Consider the following 21875-nt stretch of genomic DNA (forward strand, 5'->3'; position numbering starts at 1 on the left):
AATGGACGGCTCTTTGTAACCTTTTGGGAAACCTGTTGAGCGGCGATGTTAGCTTTCTCCACACTCTCAAAAGACCAAACCCATCTCAATTTGAATGATTCGATTGTTTCAACGTCTGTGTCATCCAAATACTTACTAGAAGCCACCACTTCTCCACATGTATACAGTATAGTCAATCTGACATTTCATCAGTCGCCGAAGATGTTTATGTGTAGCCTAACACCGTATCTACACCAGGCACGACCGATTTTGTTCACACTGAATGTGGCGCGACGCGACAAACTGCCTGTCGTATTGATTTTGTATTAATTCAGCAATCTGATATTTTACCGAAGCCAACATTTTGGTAACACCGATATCAAGTATTGACATCTGATATCTTATACCAGACTTGTTTAATGTTCAGCACAAGTGTTTCGCTCACAGAGATTGATCTGCTTTCAGTCTCCGTACAATCTCTCCTTTCTTAAACTTCTCATGCATTATTGATTGGCTGTTCCAAGGACAGTATTGATGTGTGTGTCTTTGTGGGGTCGCATGTTGTCGATCAGGCGTTTATCCACATGCATGTAACTTTACTCTAAAACAGCATGAAATCAATGACCTCAAAGCCACAGACGTAAGAACTTGTTTTCGATCTCTTGTCTTTTTATTGTATCTAATGTGTAAACGGCTTGTTGAAGCTGGATTTTTGGTTCAGCTTTACATGCGGTTTCACTGTGGTTCAATTTCAACTGCATTCTCCACATATTACTTTAGAAAGCCAACTATCATTGAAATTAAATTATCTTTGGTGATTTGAAAAACTGTGAAAAAAAAACATTTGACTGTTGCAGATTTTTATTAACAATACATTCTGCAACATTGAACATTTATCAAATACTCCTTAAACTTATTTTCAAACACTCTCTTAGATTTTCTACAATTTCCTTGGCCAACCAAACAGCCTGCATACTCTGGACCTGTCCAACACAGACTGCTCACTCGACCTGGTGAGCAAAAACTAGAGAAAGTTTTCTATTGATTCTGTTAATTACATTTGATAAATTATTAATGAAAGTAGTGGCATTTTGGTCATTTAATTGTATACATATTTGTAATAACTTTGTGCTTTCTGTACTCATGTATATTTATTCTTTTATTTTATGAATTTAATTGCAAAATTAGTACCAAACAGCGTTTTATCCTTTACTTTTCTAAGTTATATGTTTGTTAATTTGGAGTTTTGGTTTTGTAAATGCAGTATTTACAATTACATTTATATCTAATCATTTAACAGATGCTTTTATCCATACAATACGTATAAAGCAGTTTGGTTAAACTTAACACAGGCTGGATGAGATATTGACTGTATGTGTGTTAGGTTTGCGCTGCACTACTCCGAGGGTCCGTCCAGCACCTCAACGTCCTTAATGTGTCAAAAAGCATCTTTGCTCTCAGGTAAAAACCTATTTGTATTTTCATCCAGAGCAATGAAAACTACTCTGTTACACTGTTCTACTCGCATTAAATAACATTGCTGTTGTTGACACAGCAGCCCATATACTACATGACAGAACTCAAAAGTCGGAAAAATATATATTTACTACATATTTTTACAGACATACATGTAAGAAATTAGTAACAATTCTCAGGAAAGTATCCTTTTAGTAACGTTTTATGGGCCGTGAGGATTTTGTCACATACAGACCTTGAACATGTATCTGTTATGACAGATTTGGTTTTGCATTTTTATGTCACAAAGGAGGTAGAAAGAGCAAAATATTTAATAAAGCACACACATCTCTCATGGTACCACCAGACTAAGCTTGCCTGACGGATCTCCATCAATGTATTGAATTGATGTCTAGTTCTCTCTCTCTATCAGCCTTTCTATGTGTTTATGTGCAAGTAAGAATGAGTAATGAGGTTAAATAGGGAGAGAGAGTGAGTAGCATTAGGTTGGGAGCTAGATTGATTTGAATTCTCTGTGGGTTTATGGTGTAATGTTAGACTTCTTTCCCCAAGGGGCAGGCCATCTGGGAAGGGTCAGAATGCTCCAACCTGCTTTCAGTATCCTCCCTCTATTTATCACTGACCCCCTCAACACCATGCACATTATCTCAGATCAACATTCACAGACGGCTTGTCTCTTTGCCAATATATTCCATTCTCAAATCATTGGGCCCTATTTTAACCTTCTAAACGCATGGCCTAAAACACACGGTCGGAATCCACTTTGCTAGTTTAACGGCGGGAAGACGGTCGGCGTGCCCGGGCGCATGGTCTAAATGGGTTGCCCCGCGTGCTATGGCGGATTCGCTATTAACAGGGTGGAATTTGCAAGAGCAAAGACTGGACGCTTCTCCAGAGAGGAAACCATCTTCTAGATTTGCTGGAATTTCGGCCTAGCTGAAGTTACAGTTTATTGTAATCGTAATAAGTGACATCTAAACACAAAATGTCACATTCGCTTTACCAGAACTGAGTGAGTGTTGTTACGTGTCAACAGGAAAGGCAAAGACGCACCTCCTGCATTTAAACACTTCTTCAGCAGTGCAATGGTTCTCACCACCATCAACATATCAGGAACCAAATTACCCCCCGAGGCCTTGAAGTAAGACACCTACTGTACTCTCCTTTTCACCAGTGTGTGTGTTTGTGTGCGATACCGATAAGTACACTATAAAGACGATAACGTTGACATCTCTTCTCGCAGAGCTCTTCTGCTGGGTCTGGCCAGTAATCCTAATGTTAAAGATGTCTCTCTGGATCTCAGCTGCTGTGAGGTAACGTACAGTATTTTCTCTAATGTGCAAAAAAGTGCACAATAATATTTGGATACTTTACATTTTGCCAATTCATTCATTTGAATGTACACGTTCATTAAATTGACAACAGCATATTTTGATAGATGATCCCTTTCAGCTCACTTTATAGGGATTGATTCATTTATATTTATCTGAAAGTCTTGTACCATCTCAACCCCCGCGGTTTAGAAACGATATTAAGCCGTTCCTCTGACGATGTTCAGTCCCTATTTACACGATGTATAAAGGATACGGAAAAGCGTTTTGATGCGAAATTCAGGTTTGGTCTTTATCTATCTGAGAATTTACCCTGAAGACAAAAGATTCAAGATCGTACTTTCATGGTAACGGAGGGTTTGGAGGTTCGGAGTAACCTAACCCTGTGGAGATTTCCAGTAGGCAACGTCATGACAGGTTGTGTGGATCTAAGCAAGTCTCAGTCTGATGTTTGAATTACTGAACACCCCGTGGAACACGGCGCTCTGTATAGCATCAATGGATATAATCATCTGAAAGGTTTGATAAAAGAAATATTTAAAAGAATATTTTGCTGAATGATGTTTGATAAATGTATTATTTTTGCATTTAAGCGTATTTTATGCTAGATCAATTATATCACCGGTGATTCTGCAACACTTAAAAAAGTGCACATTACTTGATATAAAATATTTAGTTTAAATGGCTTTGCACGAACAGTCCAAAAATTTCGGTATTTTGTTTGTGCGGTGTCTCTGAATCGTCAAAACGCCTCTCAAGATGCTTGCTACGCATGCGGAAAACGCAGAAAATCTAACCCAGTCCATTTTTTTATGACCGACGAAACTATCGTATTTGGTTTGGACTCAATGGCCTTTACTCTTAAATGTATTTGATCATGTAAACCTCACAGTGTGGGGATCCCATGTATTATTTTCTCCTTATGGGAAAATGTTTTGGTCCCTGTCGGAAAAAAGCCTATAAATCAAACGAAATGATGTTTTTTTGAGACTGTAAAAAATGCAGAAAGGTTGCGTTTCAGTGGTAGCGTGAGGCTTAAGGCATAGAATTGATAGTTTGTACAGTATAAAAAAACACATCTATGGAAAGTCAAGTCCCCATTAAACATGGAAACCTAGCGTGTGTGTGCTAAAATTCATAGTGTCAAGCCTGTCGCCTGTGGCTTAATGTGTCTGCTTGCACACATGCTGAGATTTTCCATTGCAAAGTGCTTAAGATAATGAATAAGCTCTAATGGATGGAAAAGTGATTAGATAAATCCCAACGGTATTATCTGTACCTAATTGTTGCTGAAAGATCACACTGGGGAGGAATTCACTAAACTATGTCGCACTTTTGCAAATTAGGTGTGAATATTCCGTCAAACACCTGCTTCCTCTGTGCAAAGATATTTGTTTCATTTGAATTACTGTTGTGAGTGTATAGTGTGCATTGCATTGTGAAATGTATAGGTCATTTGACTGAAATGTTTTCGTTATCTGAAGGCATATGTCCCAAAATCTTTCAATATTTCATTTATGTTAATGGGATGTAGACAAGATAGGGAGTGGCAAGATGATAATCACCTTTGGGTTGTACACTTTAGGCATGTGCTGTTATTCATTTAATGAATCTCCGCCGAAATGTTTGCAAATAAACAACACAAACCCATCTGGGAAAAGTAATCCTAAGCATTTGTATATCTTCCTATCAAATGATGTGTGCGTGCGTGTGTGTTTTAGTAAATGTTGGCTGTTCTAACATATGCCCATCACCTTTTCTTTCTGCTCTCTAAAGCTCGGTCACTGCGTAAGTATCTCTGATGGTTCTCATCATTAGTTGCCTGTCTCCATACAGCTTCTTCCATCACTCCAACATCGTCCTGTGTATTAACGTCTCAACTTTCAGTCGAGATGCTGTACTGTGTTTCATGTATTGTGTTTCATGTACACATTCATGACATGGTGTGTTTTTGTGTTCGTGAAAAAGGATGTCTGACTCCAAAGAGATTTGACATACCAAAGCTGTGTAGAATCTGATTTGTTTAAGATAGTTCTCTGATGGTTTTCGGTTTTGTTTTCCCTCTGGTTTTCAGCTGCGGTCGGGCGGCTCTCAGATCCTGGAGGGCTGCATTGCTGAAATTCCCAACATCTCTTGCCTGGACATTTCTGATAACGGTCAGTGAACCAGTAGGAACGCTGAATCACGTGACACGACAAGCATTCATCTCCAATCCATTTGCAGCTCTCCACAGAAGTCTTTTATAAACCAACATACAGGTTTAAAACCTGCATGACTCTTTCTTAAATGGAACACAAAAGAAGATATTTAGAAAAATGTCTCTGTGGTTTTGTGTTCACACAATGGAAGTCAATGGGGCCAATGTTGGTTGGTGACCAACGTGACCTTCAAAATATCTTCTTTTGTGCGTAGCAGAAGAAAGAAAGTCATTCAGGTTTGGAATGAGAGTGAGTAAATGATTTGGGTGAACTCTAATATAACCTTTACATGAGCACATTTAGGAGTATGTTAATAGCTTGACAACAGTCGCTCTATCATTTCATATCTGTAATTAGCAATGAAATAAAACCTGAGGGCTAAACATAATTACTGTCGCTGTTTTGACTGGAAGCGAGAGCGGAAATCTAAAATGGCTTTTTCAGAAGGTGTCAATCTATTTCGACACTGGATCTGGTTCATCTACTCCTCATTAAAGTGTTCATTTACTTTTTGACCTTAAATCTTTGAGAGTGAAAGGGCGGATTCAGATTATCAGGACCAGATTTCTTTTTACTTTTCTGAGCGTGTCCGAGTGTCTACTGTATGTCAGCGTGATCAAAGCTGGACCTTTTTCTACAAAGACTTTGGTTCAGCTTAGATGGATTCAAAATCTTACGGTTTCTGTGATCTCAGGTCTGGACTCTGACATGGCCACTCTGTTGGTATGGCTGGCCAAGAACCGCTCCATAAGGCATCTGTCCCTGGGGAAGAACTTCAACAACATCAAATCAAAGTAAGAGCCAGAGATCACTACTGACCAACAGTCGACACCGTATACGATTATGGTCAAAAGTTCATTTTTTTAAGTTTATTCATTTGATATTTGTGTTCTCTTGATGTTCAGAAACCTGGCTCGTGTTCTGGATAACCTGGTACACATGATACAAGATGAAGAATCGGTGAGAAATGAAACTCCATGTGTTTACTGCTCTAGTAGCTTACCATACATCATGGTACCATGAAAGTGTCATACAGTATTTTTTGGGAGTAGCATACTGTATATGAAAGAACCTTGGAACCTCATTCTTCTAAGCAGAATCGCAACTGAAGAGGGTTTGTTAGAAAGCGCAATTTATTGAGGTTCATTTTCACAAACACTTATGATGTAGTATGAAATAAGATTTGTCATGGGTTTGCAATGATTTGATATCTCGGGTAAGGATGGGTGAATGTTTTGAGTCTGTCTTGTCTGTACGGTATCTGTAGTTGAGACTGTTTTGCGCAGAAAAGATTAATGGCTTTATTGAGTTACTGCTCTTATAGGAGCAGCTGTTTATCGGGGTCTGCAGGGGGAATACAAGTGTGTGCGTGCGTGATGGTCTTGGACCCCAGAGCAGTGCACTTGTCTGCAAGAGGTTAATGGATGAATGTGGTTCAGACTCTTAGCTGGTAGTCTGCAGATATGATGTGTGATTTGTGTTCTCTCAGCGACGCGTGGCCCAACATGACCCCAACAGTGTGACATAGAAATCAGTCCATGCTAATATTACTAACAAAGTCATGCCGTATCTGCCCTTATCTCTGTGCTTGTGTTAGTCACAACCCTGAGCTTCTGACTACAGCAGTGTGGCAAGGAGATTAAAGTCAGTCATATATTTGTCTCCCATGAGCAACGCGAGAGGAGGAAAATGTCACACAGAGGACCGCCATTATTAACTCTCTCATAGACCTCGCCCTTGGATGGAAATTTAGCTGTGACGATGCTTGTAATTCATGGTTACGAGCATGGACCGCGGAACGCATCTGAACAAGGGGGGGCCATAATTTCAAGTCACGAGGAGGGGGTGGGGGCGCAAATGCATTGAAACAGACAATATTACTGATATTAAATAATGTTGCGGAGCACTTTACTTTATTCCGACACCACACAGTCACATCTACAGTACACACATGATGAACACGTACACATGCTTCTTCAGATTAACCCCTCTGATCCCACTCTAACATTCACACACAACAGGCCAAGCCTATTTACACATAAACGCACAGATGAAACTATAGCAAACACATAAAGTACATCCAGTCCACAACCACAACTCATCTTGCTGCCTTTAATCTAAATCAACATCATAGTCATTATCATCACAAGTCAAGACATTATTATCAGATTGATGTGCAGAGCCGCACAGACACACACACACACACACAAAGCAAGTAAAGTTTTCCGCTCGTGTCACACAATGTCAGCCGGTTAAAACATTTTTGAACCACTGATATTGAACTGATCTTGCTTGTTATGAAGACCCAGTCCCCTGTACCTTTTTGGTCTTCATAAGAACAGCAGGGTTTTGTGAGATCCCCTCGCAGCACTCACTTGTACAGTGGCTGTCGGTAGCTAGGCTTGAAGCCGGAGGAGAGCAGCTAGCCAGGGCTCGTCTGAGTCCGTGGTGGAGATGGACGCCCCGGGTCTGTTGTTGAGGCCACAGTGGAAGCTGGAGTAGTTTGCTCATTTTGTTTTGCCAGTTTATTTGTAAAAAATCAGATATTGACTTCTGTCCCTTCATTGTCGCAGCCTGGTAATTCCGCCAGCGGTTAAACAGGTGCCCGCCGTTAGCTCGCGATGACGCTCGCACATGACAGACCTAGTAACCACGTCGATAAACAATGCACACTAATTTCAAGCAGTCAGTTGGTGAGAGTGAGTGAAGCTGTGTTGTGACTATTATTGTTTGGCTCGTAAAAACACGGATAAAACTTTTATTCATATAAGATAGTTTGTCAGAGTACAAAAGTTGCCCGGGCCGTGGCCCCCCTGGCCCCCCCAGTTCCGCGGTCTATGGAGCAGTATTTTTATGGGTGTGGAGAATCTGAAACATTTGCTGTCCTTTGCACCGAGCATGTGATGTACATCACTGTGCGTAAAAGATCTGGAACGGAAGTGTGAACTGAAAGTGCATGTTTAATATCTTAAATAAGATTCTGATTGGAGGATTTGTCATATTAGAAATCTGTACTTTACTATCGTCTTTCGCGTGACTTACAGGACTAGACATGAAGTATTAAAGGCTCAGAAACAAAATAAAAGTTTAAATTGGAGAGTTTTAATGATAGAAAAGAATGATTTCATTATTATGTACAAAATACATATAGTACACATCACGGTAAATTACTAAAAATATAATGAACACTATAGTAGCTTTAGTTTGTGGTGTATCTATATTTTTATTTAGCTGACATTAACAAGTTAAGAGTTTATTTGGAAAAATAGATCTCGCTTAACTTGTACAAAATACTCTTTTTATCGTGCATTGCAAATAATATCAGTCAAACTGTGGCTGGTTTGTTTTGAAAAATTTACAACATAATAAAACATCATTTTAAATCAATTTTTTGCAAATAAACTTTCCAAGTGGAAACAATGAAAAAAATTATTATAAGGCATTATGTGACCTTCCAAATAAATTGCAAGTATGTTATTTTAAACCAAACCCAGTTAGTGTTTAAGGGTCTTTCTGTTGTCTAAACATGAGTAAATTGGATCAGACTGCTTCTTGTTGATGTTGTGGTAAATCGAGTCTGGATATTTGCTACGTACGTCTAATTCATTGCAGTCATTTTCTGTTTTCTGATCGTTTCCATTGTTATCAGTCTATATGGAAACCATAAAACTCTATCAGTTCTGCAAAATCTTTTGCTTTCATGTATTTCTGAAACCTTTTACTCACCCCCTTACTCGTTCTTTTCTTGGGTCTTTTGTTTTGTGAAGCTGCGAGAGACCGGAAACTGTGGTTAGAAGGCGTTAGACTTTTTTTACTTCATGACAAAAAGCACCTCAACGCTATAAAAGCAGTCCATGCGACTTGCTAATATTTCATGTAATATGGCACAGTGACAACTCTTCATTGATGATGTAATATTCGGTCTTGACAGCTCCAATCCTTAAGTAAGAAATTCACTTTCACCATGGAAAAGAGTTGTCAGGACATCCTAATCTTATAATAATGTTATCATAATATTAATGTATGCATCTTAATGTTAATAAATATATCATATACAGCGGGTCCAAATATGTGAGAGCGATTCTGAAATGCTTTTTAATGTTTTTAATTCTCATTTCACAATTCGCCTTTTTAATTACATATGAAACTATCAACAAAGCAAATTTCGCTGTCTAAAAACAGATCTCTCTCTCTCTCTCTGTATATATACTGTATATATATATATATTCATATATATTTTAAGACATTGAATATATTAAAAAATATGTTGGTAGTCAACGCAAATTAATGTATAAATAGTTTTATACGTAATGAAAAAAACTCTTTTTAATATAAATATTAATGTATTTTCAACAATTTGAGAATGATCTAAAGACCTTTAAGGGCTACTTTTCTACAAGTTGATTTTGTCAATATAGAACATTTACTTAAATTAGATGAACTAATAAACCTGAAACTTACATCTTTTCCCGGCTTTGTGGTAAAGTAGCAGGATCAGTCCACATGATAATAGAACGACAATCAGAACAGAGGAACCCACGTAAAGAGCAGTCCACCTCCGATCTGAGAAAAGACAGATCGCACAGTCCTCATACAGATCACAAACACTCACACAATTTAACAAGATTATATGTGGACAACCTGAAAATAGTGGTAACACTTCTTTTTCTTTGGCCATTTCAGTAACACCTGTGAACAGAGATAGAAGGTCAAGTGTTCAACAAAACTAGTTCTGTTACTGTAACACACGGCCTTTGATGAGAAGATTAAAACAGTTTTACCGTCAACACTTTTCGTTGTCTCTGAGGATGGATTGAGGAGCGGTCTCACAGTTGGGACTGAAGGTTTGTCTATGTTTACTATTTGAGGGGCTAAAATCAAAACATCTAGGTTAGTCAGACCCAATATGTGGAGTCTTTCTGAACCTGTGATGAAAGTTACAGAACGCTTACCTGTTATTACAGAAAGTCTAACCACAGCAAACGTTTCCAGACTGTGACCTTTACCAACTGCACACGCATAGAGTCCTGAATCACTTTCAGTCAATTCGTCTATAGATATAAAGAGAACTCTCCTCTGAAAATCATCACTCGCTGATACTCTGCCATCATGCAGGACCCTTCGTCCTTTAATGGTGTACATGGATTTGATGTTGCGGCCCGCTGACATTTTGAAGAAGTACTTTGTGTTGAAGATGTTCTCCGCCCCGTAAACGCATTCGATGTTGGCCGTCTGACCCTTGTAAGCGCTTAAATTGAGTTCACAAAATGTACAACAAAGAACTGAAAAGACAGAAAAAGAAAGACATATTACCAGTTGGAGTTTGAAAATGCCATTGATTTAAATTTTGTTGTTGTTGTTTTTCTATTTGTATTTCTATTTGTGTTTTTCTGCTTATATTCTGAAATTGTTTGAGAATATAAATAAAATAAAAAATCTTTGCATTTTAACAGTCATCTTGATTAATACTACTACTAATATATATTATACTATATCATATTTTAATAATAATACTATTATACAATCTAAAGCTCTACTGTTAAATTTACTGAATCATTTATCATTCTTACCTGTAAAGAGAATGACGACAATGGTCAATTTGCCAAACATTATTTCAAGATAAAAAAAGCTTCTGAAAACTAAAGTTGTCTGGTGTTTGAGAGCAGAATGCACCTGTGGTCAGATGTTGTTTGTACTGTGGCTAGAGTCAAAATGTGCCCTCTGCTCATGAAACTTGTTTCTGCTCAAAACGTTGGTGCAGCCCACAACTTGCATGGTCACACGTCTTCTTCGGTTTACAGTCGGCCACAGGAAGTTCCCATCTAGATAAAAATATGTGTGCGAGTATCCTTTGGTAACGCGAGTGATCGGGTGAAAGGATTTATCATTAATACTGTGAAGAATGCAACGTGCTCACCATCCAGCGACATTCTTTCTTTTTACAATCTTTCCTTTGGTCGGATTTTATCTTTAAATGAGCAAAAATAATATTATACATGAGGAATATTATTTACCAGAAGATCACAGGAAGACCTCTGAATGGCTCACCTTTTTACCCTTCAACATTGTTCTTTGCTTCTGGCACATTTTCTTAAACATGAACATGTTTTCCTGAAACCTCTGTATTGTTTTGACACGTTAGAGATACGTTGTAGGTGACCTGGTGATAGATGTGGCTGTAGCAGCAGATGATGGTTTGTGCAGCTTTGTAAGGTTTGGGTTTCCTGTGAACACTGGCCACCTCATATGCTCTTTGTGCCTATTGTTAGACATTTGTTCATATCGTCGTTGTCAGACTGAGAGCACTTTACAGGAAATTATAAAAGCACTGCATTTTTTCAAGAATTAAACATTGTGCAAGTTGGCAAGCTTTTTTCAATAATTTCCATTGGTTGAATATTTGCAAAACCCACAGACAGACATAAAGGGTGACAAACCGTAATAATGTATTCAAATAAAATAAAATACAGCTGTGAAAGAAATCTAAAAGACATAAAAAATGTTCTTGTTTTTTTGTTTACTATTTATAAGTGTGTGAAGTTCATTTTTGTTTTATTCTGTGTACTACAAACTATATTTCTACCAAACTTCAAACAAAAACATTGTTTCTATTTGCATTTATTTGCAGAAATGAAAACCGGAAAAACTGATCGAAATAAAATAAAAGATGATTTTTTGTTGAAATTCAACAGACACTGGACTGGAAGGGCTTCAATACATCTAGAAATGCTTATAAATTTATTATTTGGAATGAGCTGTTGCTGTGTATATATATATAATGAAGAAATGATATAAGATATAACGTTTCAGTCCGAAAGTGACGATATGCAGCGGGTTCACAGTCACCTTTTGCCCCTGTGGACAATTAACAAATGGACATTTATAAAGGAATTTACTTCAGTTTGGTCTTCAGTCTGCTCTTTTCATATTTGTAAGTTATAATGCCTTTTGATGTTCCCTTCATTCAGAGAAATTCCTACACATTATGTTGGGAAAAAACAAAGCTCATGGCCTGGTCTCTTAGATATTTGACTGAGCAGCAGTAGACTGAGCATGTTGTCAAGATCGTTCAGTCTGTATATGTGACGCTTCCCATCCCCACAGACGTCGGTTATCTCTTATACTCAAACTTACCTCACATAATCTCTTCACTCTTCAACATATGGAGCCGTCTGGCTTTACAATAACTTACCGTTTTTGATGTCTTGTGTTAAACACCAGACAGCGATTATCCTGTCGGAATGATTAAAACCGATGCATACAGGAAGGAAAATGGAAAGAAATGATTTACCTTTCTAAGTAATCCTATAAATAACTCCTATAGCAGGTCTGTAAAAGATGATGTTCCTGCTAAATGTCATTTTGATGGGGAATAAGTGTTGATAAACTGATGATCAGCTTAACGGTGAAGTTTTCTTTTCTCTGGTGAATGTATTATTTCATGTTTCATTCACCAAAAGGATGTCCGTGTTTGATGAAATGAGCCATCAGCCAAACACTGTAGCTATATTCAGGCATTGCTTCATTCAGGTTATTCCTGTCAATAGTTAAAGCAGTAGTTTAACTTAAAAATGTCATGATAATTCACTCACCCATGTGGCATACAAGCCGTCTTGTTTATTTCTTCTGTCGAAAACAAATCGAGGCCTTTGAGGAAAGCTGTCCAGGGTTCTTCTCTTTTGTTTGCTCACACTTTTAAAGTAAATGCATTGTACAAGTCACTTTATGTTTGTGCACAGGATGATAAAACCATAAAAGTGGTCACGCATAACATTCCTTACGTAGTGAATTTAAGCCCCTTGTTCTTTCAGCCCCTCACGTCTCTCTCTTTGGCCGACTCCAAGCTGAAGACTGACCTCACCCTGGTTCTGAACGCTCTGGGCAGTAATGCCTCTTTGACGCGGGTGGACATCAGTGGAAACGGGATGGGAGACATGGGGGCGAAAATGCTGGCCAAAGCCCTGCAGATCAACAGCAAACTACGGTACCAACCCAGAATAACATTCTTTAAGTGTTTCACGTTTAAATGAATTACCGCGTGTGCTTATGTAACAGTCATGTGATTAAACGTGATTTGGCACTCTTGTTCTTCAGGACGGTCATCTGGGACAGAAATAATGTCAGTCCGCAAGGTCTTCAGGATGTGGCCACTGCATTGGAGAAGTGAGTATCTGATGGTTCCAGTTCCGGTCTTGCTAACAACTATGTCATTGTGTTAAAAGGGATAATTTACCCAAAAATACTCACCTTCGATTTTCAAATCGGTATAAATTTCTTTGTTCTGATGAACACCGAGGAAAGATATTTGGAATGCGTATAACCACACAGATTTTGCCCCCCATTGACTTCCATAGTTGGAAAAAATACAATGGTAGTCATAAGTGCCCCAGAACTGTTTGCTGTCTTGCATTCTTCAAAACAAAAAAATCTGTAATAAGTAACATATAAGTAATTTTACTACCATGATAGTCAATGGGGTTAAAGAACTGTTTTGGTTACAAGCATTCTTTCAAATATCTCTCTCTGTGATCAACCCAAAAAATAAATGTATACATGTTTGGAACAGCTAGAGAGTCAATAATTCATGACAGAATCTTAATTTTTTGGTGAACTGTCCCTTTAAGTATAATCTCAAATCTGAGCCAATTGCAACATATTGAGACATCGACCATGTTAACACCGGATCAGATCAGATTTCCTTATACACAAGATGTTCTTTGGACTGTTTTCGAGTCATGAGATAAATGGATCATCAGTTTTGGCAGCTCGGATGCATGAGAAGGGAATACCAAACGCTAGCTATCAGTTTTTAAGTCACATTTCTTAATAAAAATTATGGCTACATTTTTGTAATAAAAGATTTGCAAAACAGAATCATTTTCAGTAGAGCATCGACTTTTGTGGATATGGGAATGCAATATGTAATAAAAAGATGAGATAAAGTGAACGTCTCAGTCACATGCTGAGATACAGTACCCGCTGTGGCCAGAAGCCTTCACATCAGTGAGAGATATTACTCACAGCTCTTCTCTCCTCTGGGATTCCTCATTCCTGTCTTCTCTTTCATGTGCCAATGCTTCTTATCCTCAGTGTTGCACGTGCTGGAATGGACCTTGTATTTTTAGGGGAATACTGTTATGAGTTATTCTAATTGATGGGGTTAGAGATGCAGTCTGATCCTTTGTCTGTCTCCTCCATCACACTCATTAAAATCTCATTTCCATACGTTCGCCGGGACTCCGGCATTGGTTGGCTGCTTCCCGCCAAATGGTGCTCTGTAGAGAGGTTATTTGGCACGAGGGGGAGACCCTGCGGTAGTCTGGAGAACACATGAGGGAGGGAAGAGACAAAAGGATGGAGATGATATTCGATGGAGGCGGGGGAGATGAGATGGTCGGGCAGAAAGAAAGAGAGAGAAAGAGAGAGAGATCATCTTGGACAGTTTTTGGAAAAACGCTTCACTTCCTTTAATCAACTTCAGCCTGAATAACATACATTTACTCAGAAATGTGTATGTTTAACTTTGTCCCTCGGTACGCGTGACTGAACCTGAATTGAATCTTTTCCATTATGCCTTTCCCTACTATAGATGTCTCTTGGTAACCATGACTACATCCCAGTTGGCACACATGCGTTATGGAATGACAGAGAACGATCGGTGCATTATAAATCATACTTGAATATAGAAGATCAAAGGTGCCCTAATGGTGCAGCGCTTTGTTTTGTAGACGTCTGTGTTTATTGCAAAATATTTATGTGATGGTAAATGGTGTTATTGTAAATCCGAATGAAGTCCAAATCTGTTTCTTTTGTTCTTTGGTGCCATATTTGGCTTTGGTGATTCGTTTAAGATAAACAAAGAAAATATGATTAAGTATGTAAACAAAACATTATGTAAACAAGCTACAGTATAATACTAAGGTGTCACAATATACCGGTGATGATAATGTTAAATATTAAAAACAATGATTATCAACGTTGTGCTAATCCGACATGATCATATTGTAAAAGGTTCAGTGCCAGTATGTGGTTGACGCCCATTTAGGATTCAAATAAGCTCTCTGTCTGATTCCCTAAACGTATATTTTGAGTGCGATTCATTCCCCCGAAAAAGAAAAAACACAAAAGAAACTAAATTAAAGCTGAATCGGATAATATTATGCCACGTTTACACGATGAAAAACTGAAAAGTTTTTCTTTTGCGGTTTTGAAAAGCACTAAAATGTATATACTTGTACATGTCATGTACAAGTATATAAGGGCATAGTATAAGTTAGTCAGTCCGCGGGTCACATGCATTCTGAACCCTAGAGCACGATCCGTTTCACCACTAGTGACAGCCCCAATGTTAATAAGCGACACATACTGTAATAAATATAAAATATTGATTTATTGTGGTATTCATTTCTTTTTTGTCAGGGTAATGGATCATTCGTTCATTGGAGTACAACATGTTAATCACTGGTGCCGTCTATTGATATGATGCTGTTGTACAATTTCCCTCAGGCCCTGGCACTCTTGATGCATAAACAGCGGATGTTGATTTTTTTGTCATTAATGGAACATTTTGTCTGTTTTTTTAAATAGAAAATTAGTTCATTTGTTTTACAGCGCAGAGGGAATATTTCATCCTTTGGTTTGTAGGATTGTAATGTTTGTCCTTTTTTATAAGTGACTATAATGTGTTTGCTGAGGGGTTTTCAAAATCGGATGTCTGTGAGTCTAACTCTGCACAATTCAGCCTATAAATGTAAATAAAAATCATGCCTTTCCTTTTTGAAGAGGTTTTAAGAAAGTTTCGACTGTTAAAGCTCCCCGTGGAAGGACATTCCCCCATCTCACACGGAGCATCACAGTTTCAGTCGGTGTCAATCGCATGTACATGATGTTTGTCATCTAAAATTCTCTTTAGTTATGGAATGAGACCTGCTCCATTCAATATCTCCCACCTACCACAATCCTATATCTGTCTGTGTGCTGCGAAATGTCTATCTGTTAATATTTCATAAAAATTGATAGGAGATGTCAGGTACGTTCTCCATTTTCAGAAGACCTGTAACCTCCGTAATGATGTCAAGTCTGAATCAATTACTGTAAGAGATGGCCTTGTTTCACGCCCGATTCGTCACCCGTGGTGACTGCGCTGCTATTTTTCTGCTGTTTTCCTGCTGCCTGTGGAAAGAGTAATCTTCTCTTTAGTGAGCTCTATTAGGAAAGCATCTGCCTCCTCCACCCAGAGCTCTGTGTGGGTTTTCAGTCTCTGCTTTGTGTTACTCTCGCATCCTTTCATCTCCCATATGAGAAATATCGATTTTTTTCTCTATTTACATAAATTAGCATGTTTTTGTAACGTGCATTACAAGTCCTTTGGGGAGGTTCAGCGTCCCCCAAGAGTCTTCAAATCCGATGTCTTCTGGGTCTTCAAAGTCTTAATTTAATTTGCTTTATTCTACTCTAATCTAGATATGGTGTTATTTTTATAGCTATACTGTAGTCTACATGCAATGACAACTGTTCAACATTGCTTTACCAAAAGTACTAAAAGTGACATCGTATGGTGATATCAAATGATGTGTCTGTAATGTCTTATTGTCATGTTCATCTTCATCATCTCTTAGACTGCGTGTATCTAACAATTCTTGTTTGTCTTTCTGTAGGAACTTCACCATTCGTTTCATGCCCCTTCCCATCATAGATGCGTCCCAGGCACTCAAAGCCAGTCCTGAGAAAACAGAGGATGCTTTACTGAAGGTCTGGACCTTTGCTTCCTCCACTGGAATTGCATGCAAACTATATCCAGTGAAAAAAGTTAAAAAGATCATAACATTGATTTCTCTCTCACTAAGATCGAAAGCTACCTGTACAGGAACCACGAAACCCGCAAGTATGTCCAAGAGCAAGCGTACCGACTCCAGCAGGGCATCGTCACAACAACCACACAGCAGGTGAGAGATCCTTCATGCCCATGTGAAGATTCTTTGAAAACATTAGAGTCTTTACAGACAAGGTTATACATATTATGACGTTGGCTCATGGTTTGTGAAAAAAAGCACTTGATAATTCTTTTCAAGAAACAATCTAGAGAAGATTGAGAGATTAAAGGGGTGTCCCACTGCAAATAAAGTGCCTGTATTTCCTAAATATATATTCAACTTTTTCCTTTAGATGATTGACCGGATATGTGTGAAAGTCCAAGACCATCTCAACTCGCTAAAGAACACAGACAAAGATGCCGTCAAGGAAGATGTCAAAATAGCGGAGAATCTCATGAAGGATGCAAAAAATTCAAAAACAGTAGGCCGATGTTATTTCCTTAGAGTATCAAAATTGATTTCATTTGTGATTGTGTCAGTAATGCCATTGACATTTTTTCCTCATTTATGCAGTTACTGTCAGTCATCTCTGATTTATTTATTATTTACGCTTTTTTACTCTGACACACTTTGACTGATTTGATTTGTTTCCACTCTCTTCTTGACCTGTAGCTTCTGCCCAACCTGTACCACCTGGGAGGTGCGTCCAGAGAGGAGGTCAGTACGTCAGCTGTGGGACCCATCCAAGAGAAACTGGAGTCTATGGCAGGAGAGGTCGCACAGGTTATGGATGAGCAGCTTCAGGTAGGGTTGATATGATCTTCTATTACATTATAAGTCCTTTTCTAATTATATATATATATTTATAAATAGCAGGGTATTAAAAACATATTGAATTGGCTTCTTTAGGTGTACAAAATCATATGTTTTCACTTTTCCTTTGAACGATGGATGCATACAAAATATGAATATGTTTTATTTGTTTATTTAATTCTGTATTGTAATAGTGAACCACATTCAAAATATTTAAACATTCAAGATGAATTACTGAAAATATTCATCTCTCCAACTAAAACCTTAACTTTATATAAACTGTAAGACAAAATCTCTACAGTTTGCCACATTGCAAGTTTACTAAAACTATAAATACATTAAAATATAATCAAATATTGACCAAATAATTATTGGAAAAAGTTAAACTAAATTAAAGTGTTGCCCGAACAATAAACTGAAATAAGTTTAAAGCACCAAAATGATAATAATAAACAAAATTCTTTCATCTTCTATAGCAACAAAAAATGACAAAAGCACACACCAAAAATGTGAAAACTTAAAAACATAAAATCTAAAAATAAAAGCTCATTTAAAATATTAGTCAAACTTAAATGAAATCTATTATAACTTTGGAGACCAGTCTTAACATTAGGATTCATGTTGTCAGACACAGAACTATTGATGTTTGAAACTTACAGAAGTGTTTTTATTATACTCAATGTAGATGCCCTTTTGACCTGAAGCTTGTGTGAAAACGGTTTTATTTAAATTAGCAGAAGTTGTTTGGCAATCCATCACTGTTAGTTTGTCATTTCTTTCACATAAATATCCAAACATGTTTCCCTTAGTACATCAGTATTCACAGCACGGTTTCAGAGCTGTCAATGTCTTTGAGAGCCTTTCGGAAATGTTTCAAGTTGCTGTCAAGCTAAATAAATGACCGCGGCCTGTATACGTGTGCAGAAATTGGCTGCTTGCCACTTAGTTTGTTGCTGCGCTCACATGTGGGCTAGTCACTTTTCATTCAGTTCATAAGTGCTTGTAATGGCAGGAGAGTAACAACAAGAGATTGTGACGGAGTGAGTTTTTCCAGCCCTCATGTTTGTTGCATTGACACCACAGACATGAAGGGAATACAAACGGAGCCGGTAAACCAGACAAGAGGTCTTTCATTAGAAGGACTTTTGAGGAATTATTAAAGAAACATAGAAATGGGGATAATGTTGCTGTCATCAATTATTTTGGCTGTGTCTTCGTTTGAACGTTTCTCGTACAGACGCTGCTCGAGTCGATGGTCTGTGCAGCTGAGAGTCTCTGTCCTCACGTCTTAAGGAAATCGAACCTGCGGCAGGATCTCATCAAAGCCGGCATGACCAAGATGGTCATTCCTCGAAGTTTTGTCAAGAACACACTGCTTGAGCAGTCTGGCATTGACATCATGAACAAGATCAGGTCAGTACATCTGCCAGTCAAAGAAATAAAACCGCGTATTCCTCCAGACAGCACTATATAAAACAAATCTATAATAGAAAGTCAACAGGTCGCTTTTTCAAAAGACTCGTTCTCTTAGCATTGAACAGTTCTTCCTCTGACAGTGTCTGATGTTGTGTAGAGAATGATAGTGTTGTGTGTGTGGACAGTCCTCTGTTGCCTGCTGTGATGGTGATAATAACCCTGTCAGCAGCCACCGTGGTTTTCTTTTAACGCATTCACCCTCATGTCTGTTCTGCTCATCCCTCTCCACAGCGAAGTAAAGCTCAGTCTGGCATCTTTCCTGTCTGATCGAATCGTTGATGAGATTTTAGAGGCACTTTCCAGCTCACAGCAGACACTGGTGAGACAGGAACTACACACAGGCATAGACGACTTCTGTGTTTATATATATATATATATATATATATAAGTTGATTATGTTACAGACTATGTTACAGTGCTTTGAATTGGTTTCAAAGAACTGGAAGCACAAAAAACATTTAAAGTCAAATACAAAAAAATGTGTGAAACACATCAACAGAAAGGCTGGTTTAAGTTTTAGCGGCTCCTGAATAATCGGTTTCTTGTGTTTCTGGATGACGGGACAGGGTGAGCACTTGACAGGTAAAGGACGCCCCCTGCAGCAACAAGAAGCTCTTGATCTGGACGTCCCGGAGGAGAGAGTTCCTAAACGCTCCACCACAGAGCTAATGGAGGCTGAGAGGCTGGATGAACTGGAGACCTGCATGGTGAGTGTCTCTCTCTCTCTCTCTCTCTCTCTCTCATAATATTTGATTTGCGTTTGCTGGAGGAAAAATGGGGTATTTCCTGACATTTGCAAGGTTTCTTTGATAACTTAGGCTTTATTTCACAAAGATTATTCAGCGTCTTTGCTAAATGTTCATGCTGGTAATTGAAAGAGTGGTAGATTATGAACAGCAGTACAGTTAAACGCATTATACCAAGTTTATATTTTCTGGGCAGAATTCCTCTTTTTCCCTGTGAATGTGAGAAGATTCATTTGGAAATGCATTTTGTCTGTTTCCATGCCATCACAGTTATGCTTTTTAGGTGGATGGTGCTTATAGTTTGATAAACATAATTGTTGTAACTCAATAAGTCACTTTGGATACAATCGCCTTCCTTGTGTTTTAAATGCTCAACATGAATTCCAATCCATGTCTATAGGGAGTGAGGATCCGCTTACAGTATATTTCTCCCAGATCAAACTGTCTTACACCGCGTCTACACCGTACACTGCGATGTGGCATTACACAGCCCTTGTTCTAAAGAGGGATTGTGGCGTTGCGTCGTGCCGCATCCAGTGTGGACAAAGTTTTCAAATCTAATGCGTTCTATCGTCTTTGGTCACATCGTGTCCGGTATAGATAGTTTGTTCAGTTCTCACTGTCCTCATTTTCACTTCACTGGCCGCCCGCATCAAGTTTAAATCGCTGACACTGGCCTTCAGAAACGTACAAGTCGCTCCAGGTGTACATCCCCTTCTGTCCTCTTCGGTCTGACAATGAGCGACGCCTGGTTGTTCCATCACAGCGGGGCACCAAATCGCTTGCAAAAACCTTTACTCGTTCGGTTCCCCTGTGGTGCAATGAACTGCCAACCTGCACCCGAACTGCAGCATCCTTCACAACTTTCATAAAACAACTCAAAACACACCTGTTGTCTTATCAGCCTTGTGTCTAAAATATATATATATTGTTGTTCTTTCTCTCCTTTACTTCAATCCTCCTAGTAGCATGGCCTTGCTAGATAAACGGTACCGTTAGTTTACATGTTGACAACATTTTGATAATGCACTTGTATAACACACACACACACACTGACTACAGCTGATGTTATTTTACTACCTTGAGTGTGTAAACACTCTGTGCAGCTACCTGTGTAGGGATCTTTGGTTGGGGTCAGGGGTGAATTAAGCAGCACAGATTGAGGGTTGTATGCAGGACTCAGATAAAAAAGCATGTCCCTTTGTGCCAGCCGTAATAACGCTGAGGTGTGTGTCAGTCTAGGTCAACATCAACCCACAGTCGTCCTCCACTCCCATCCTGCCCAACAAACACGCAATACACCGTAGGTCCATTCTTAAGCCTTTGTAGGCGTGTCAATGGCAAACTGTGACGTAATACAAACAACATGTTGGGTTTGTTAGGCTGCATTTGAATATGTTGAATTGTGTGTCACAATGACTGCTTGTTGTACAATGCTTAACATTGTACTGTATATACAGTATACAGTGGTATTCATCAAATGAGTTTATTATGTCACTATTAAATATGAACAAACATCTTTATGCATAATTTTGTTTAGTCAATGAGACGAGGTGTAAACTCCAAATATCTCAGTTGATAGGACTTTCAGTTTTTTGTTATAAAGTGAAAGTTCAAGTTGAGCGCAGTGCATTATGGGACACCGTATTCTGCACAGTGCGCTTTGTTGTATACCGTTGTAATGCAACATCGGCTAATAATTAAAGTATTTATTTGTTTTTAAATTAAAGATTCATATACTGCATGCGGTATCCGCACTACGCACAGTATTGGGTATAATCTCAAGGGTGTCGTCGGATTATAGTAAAGGCCACTGCCATCTTGTCTTTTATTTAATTCACTAAACATTTTCTTGACCTTTTCCTCTCTTTTGTCTATATACAGTATGAAACACATTTATAGCATAATGGTTGTATATCATTGAAAACTAGACCAGAATGCTCTTCCATATTTTTTTGCTCTACTTGTTTATCTCAGTCATGTGTATTTCCAAACTTTATTCCTCATATTGTAGTTGCAGATGAAGCAATTCTCTTCCAAAAA

General features: G+C 38.4%; 2 protein-coding genes across 3 annotated transcripts in view; one reads left to right on the plus strand and one right to left on the minus strand.

Annotated features, from left to right (window-relative positions):
• The window catches only part of LOC306901350 (F-actin-uncapping protein LRRC16A-like), a gene marked incomplete at its 5' end in the record, with an annotated part of 48363 nt that overhangs the window by 15133 nt on the left and 11355 nt on the right, over positions 1–21875 (plus strand). The window contains 16 exons of the mRNA XM_079469031.1: positions 915–992; positions 1364–1440; positions 2492–2596; positions 2699–2768; positions 4861–4942; positions 5679–5778; positions 5890–5944; positions 12796–12968; positions 13079–13147; positions 16642–16735; positions 16831–16929; positions 17150–17278; positions 17470–17601; positions 18848–19023; positions 19318–19405; positions 19653–19793. Coding sequence (XP_079325157.1) covers positions 915–992; positions 1364–1440; positions 2492–2596; positions 2699–2768; positions 4861–4942; positions 5679–5778; positions 5890–5944; positions 12796–12968; positions 13079–13147; positions 16642–16735; positions 16831–16929; positions 17150–17278; positions 17470–17601; positions 18848–19023; positions 19318–19405; positions 19653–19793 — 1668 coding nt within the window. The remainder of the gene's footprint in view (positions 1–914; positions 993–1363; positions 1441–2491; positions 2597–2698; positions 2769–4860; positions 4943–5678; positions 5779–5889; positions 5945–12795; positions 12969–13078; positions 13148–16641; positions 16736–16830; positions 16930–17149; positions 17279–17469; positions 17602–18847; positions 19024–19317; positions 19406–19652; positions 19794–21875) is intronic.
• On the minus strand, positions 8067–10700 carry LOC306901280 (uncharacterized protein). Of its 2 annotated transcripts, XM_079468958.1 has the most exons (7): positions 10555–10700; positions 9937–10266; positions 9766–9855; positions 9626–9673; positions 9446–9547; positions 8711–8751; positions 8067–8634 (listed from the first exon to the last, which is right to left on the minus strand). In XM_079468958.1, the coding sequence occupies exons 1-7, from the start codon at positions 10592–10594 to the stop codon at positions 8479–8481; spliced, it is 807 nt and encodes a 268-aa protein (XP_079325084.1). In that variant the 5' UTR covers positions 10595–10700; the 3' UTR covers positions 8067–8478. The 2 variants fall into 2 exon arrangements, with proteins under 2 accessions (XP_079325084.1, XP_079325083.1); XM_079468957.1 differs by having other exon boundaries at positions 8075–8634; positions 9446–9673; positions 10555–10684.

Source organism: Barbatula barbatula (assembly GCF_947034865.1).
Source record: "Barbatula barbatula genome assembly, chromosome: 12".
NCBI lineage: Eukaryota > Metazoa > Chordata > Actinopteri > Cypriniformes > Nemacheilidae > Barbatula > Barbatula barbatula.

Excerpts from the sequence above, each read along its gene's own strand:
- LOC306901280 (XM_079468957.1), bottom strand. The coding sequence starts at position 10,594 with ATGTTTGGCAAATTGACCATTGTCGTCATTCTCTTTACAG. Across the intron at positions 10,267-10,554 it reads TGTCGTCATTCTCTTTACAG|TTCTTTGTTGTACATTTTGT; the intron begins GTAAGAATGATA and ends CTGTCTTTTCAG. Across the intron at positions 8,635-8,710 it reads AGAAAAGAACGAGTAAGGGG|ACTGATAACAATGGAAACGA; the intron begins GTGAGTAAAAGG and ends GTTTCCATATAG.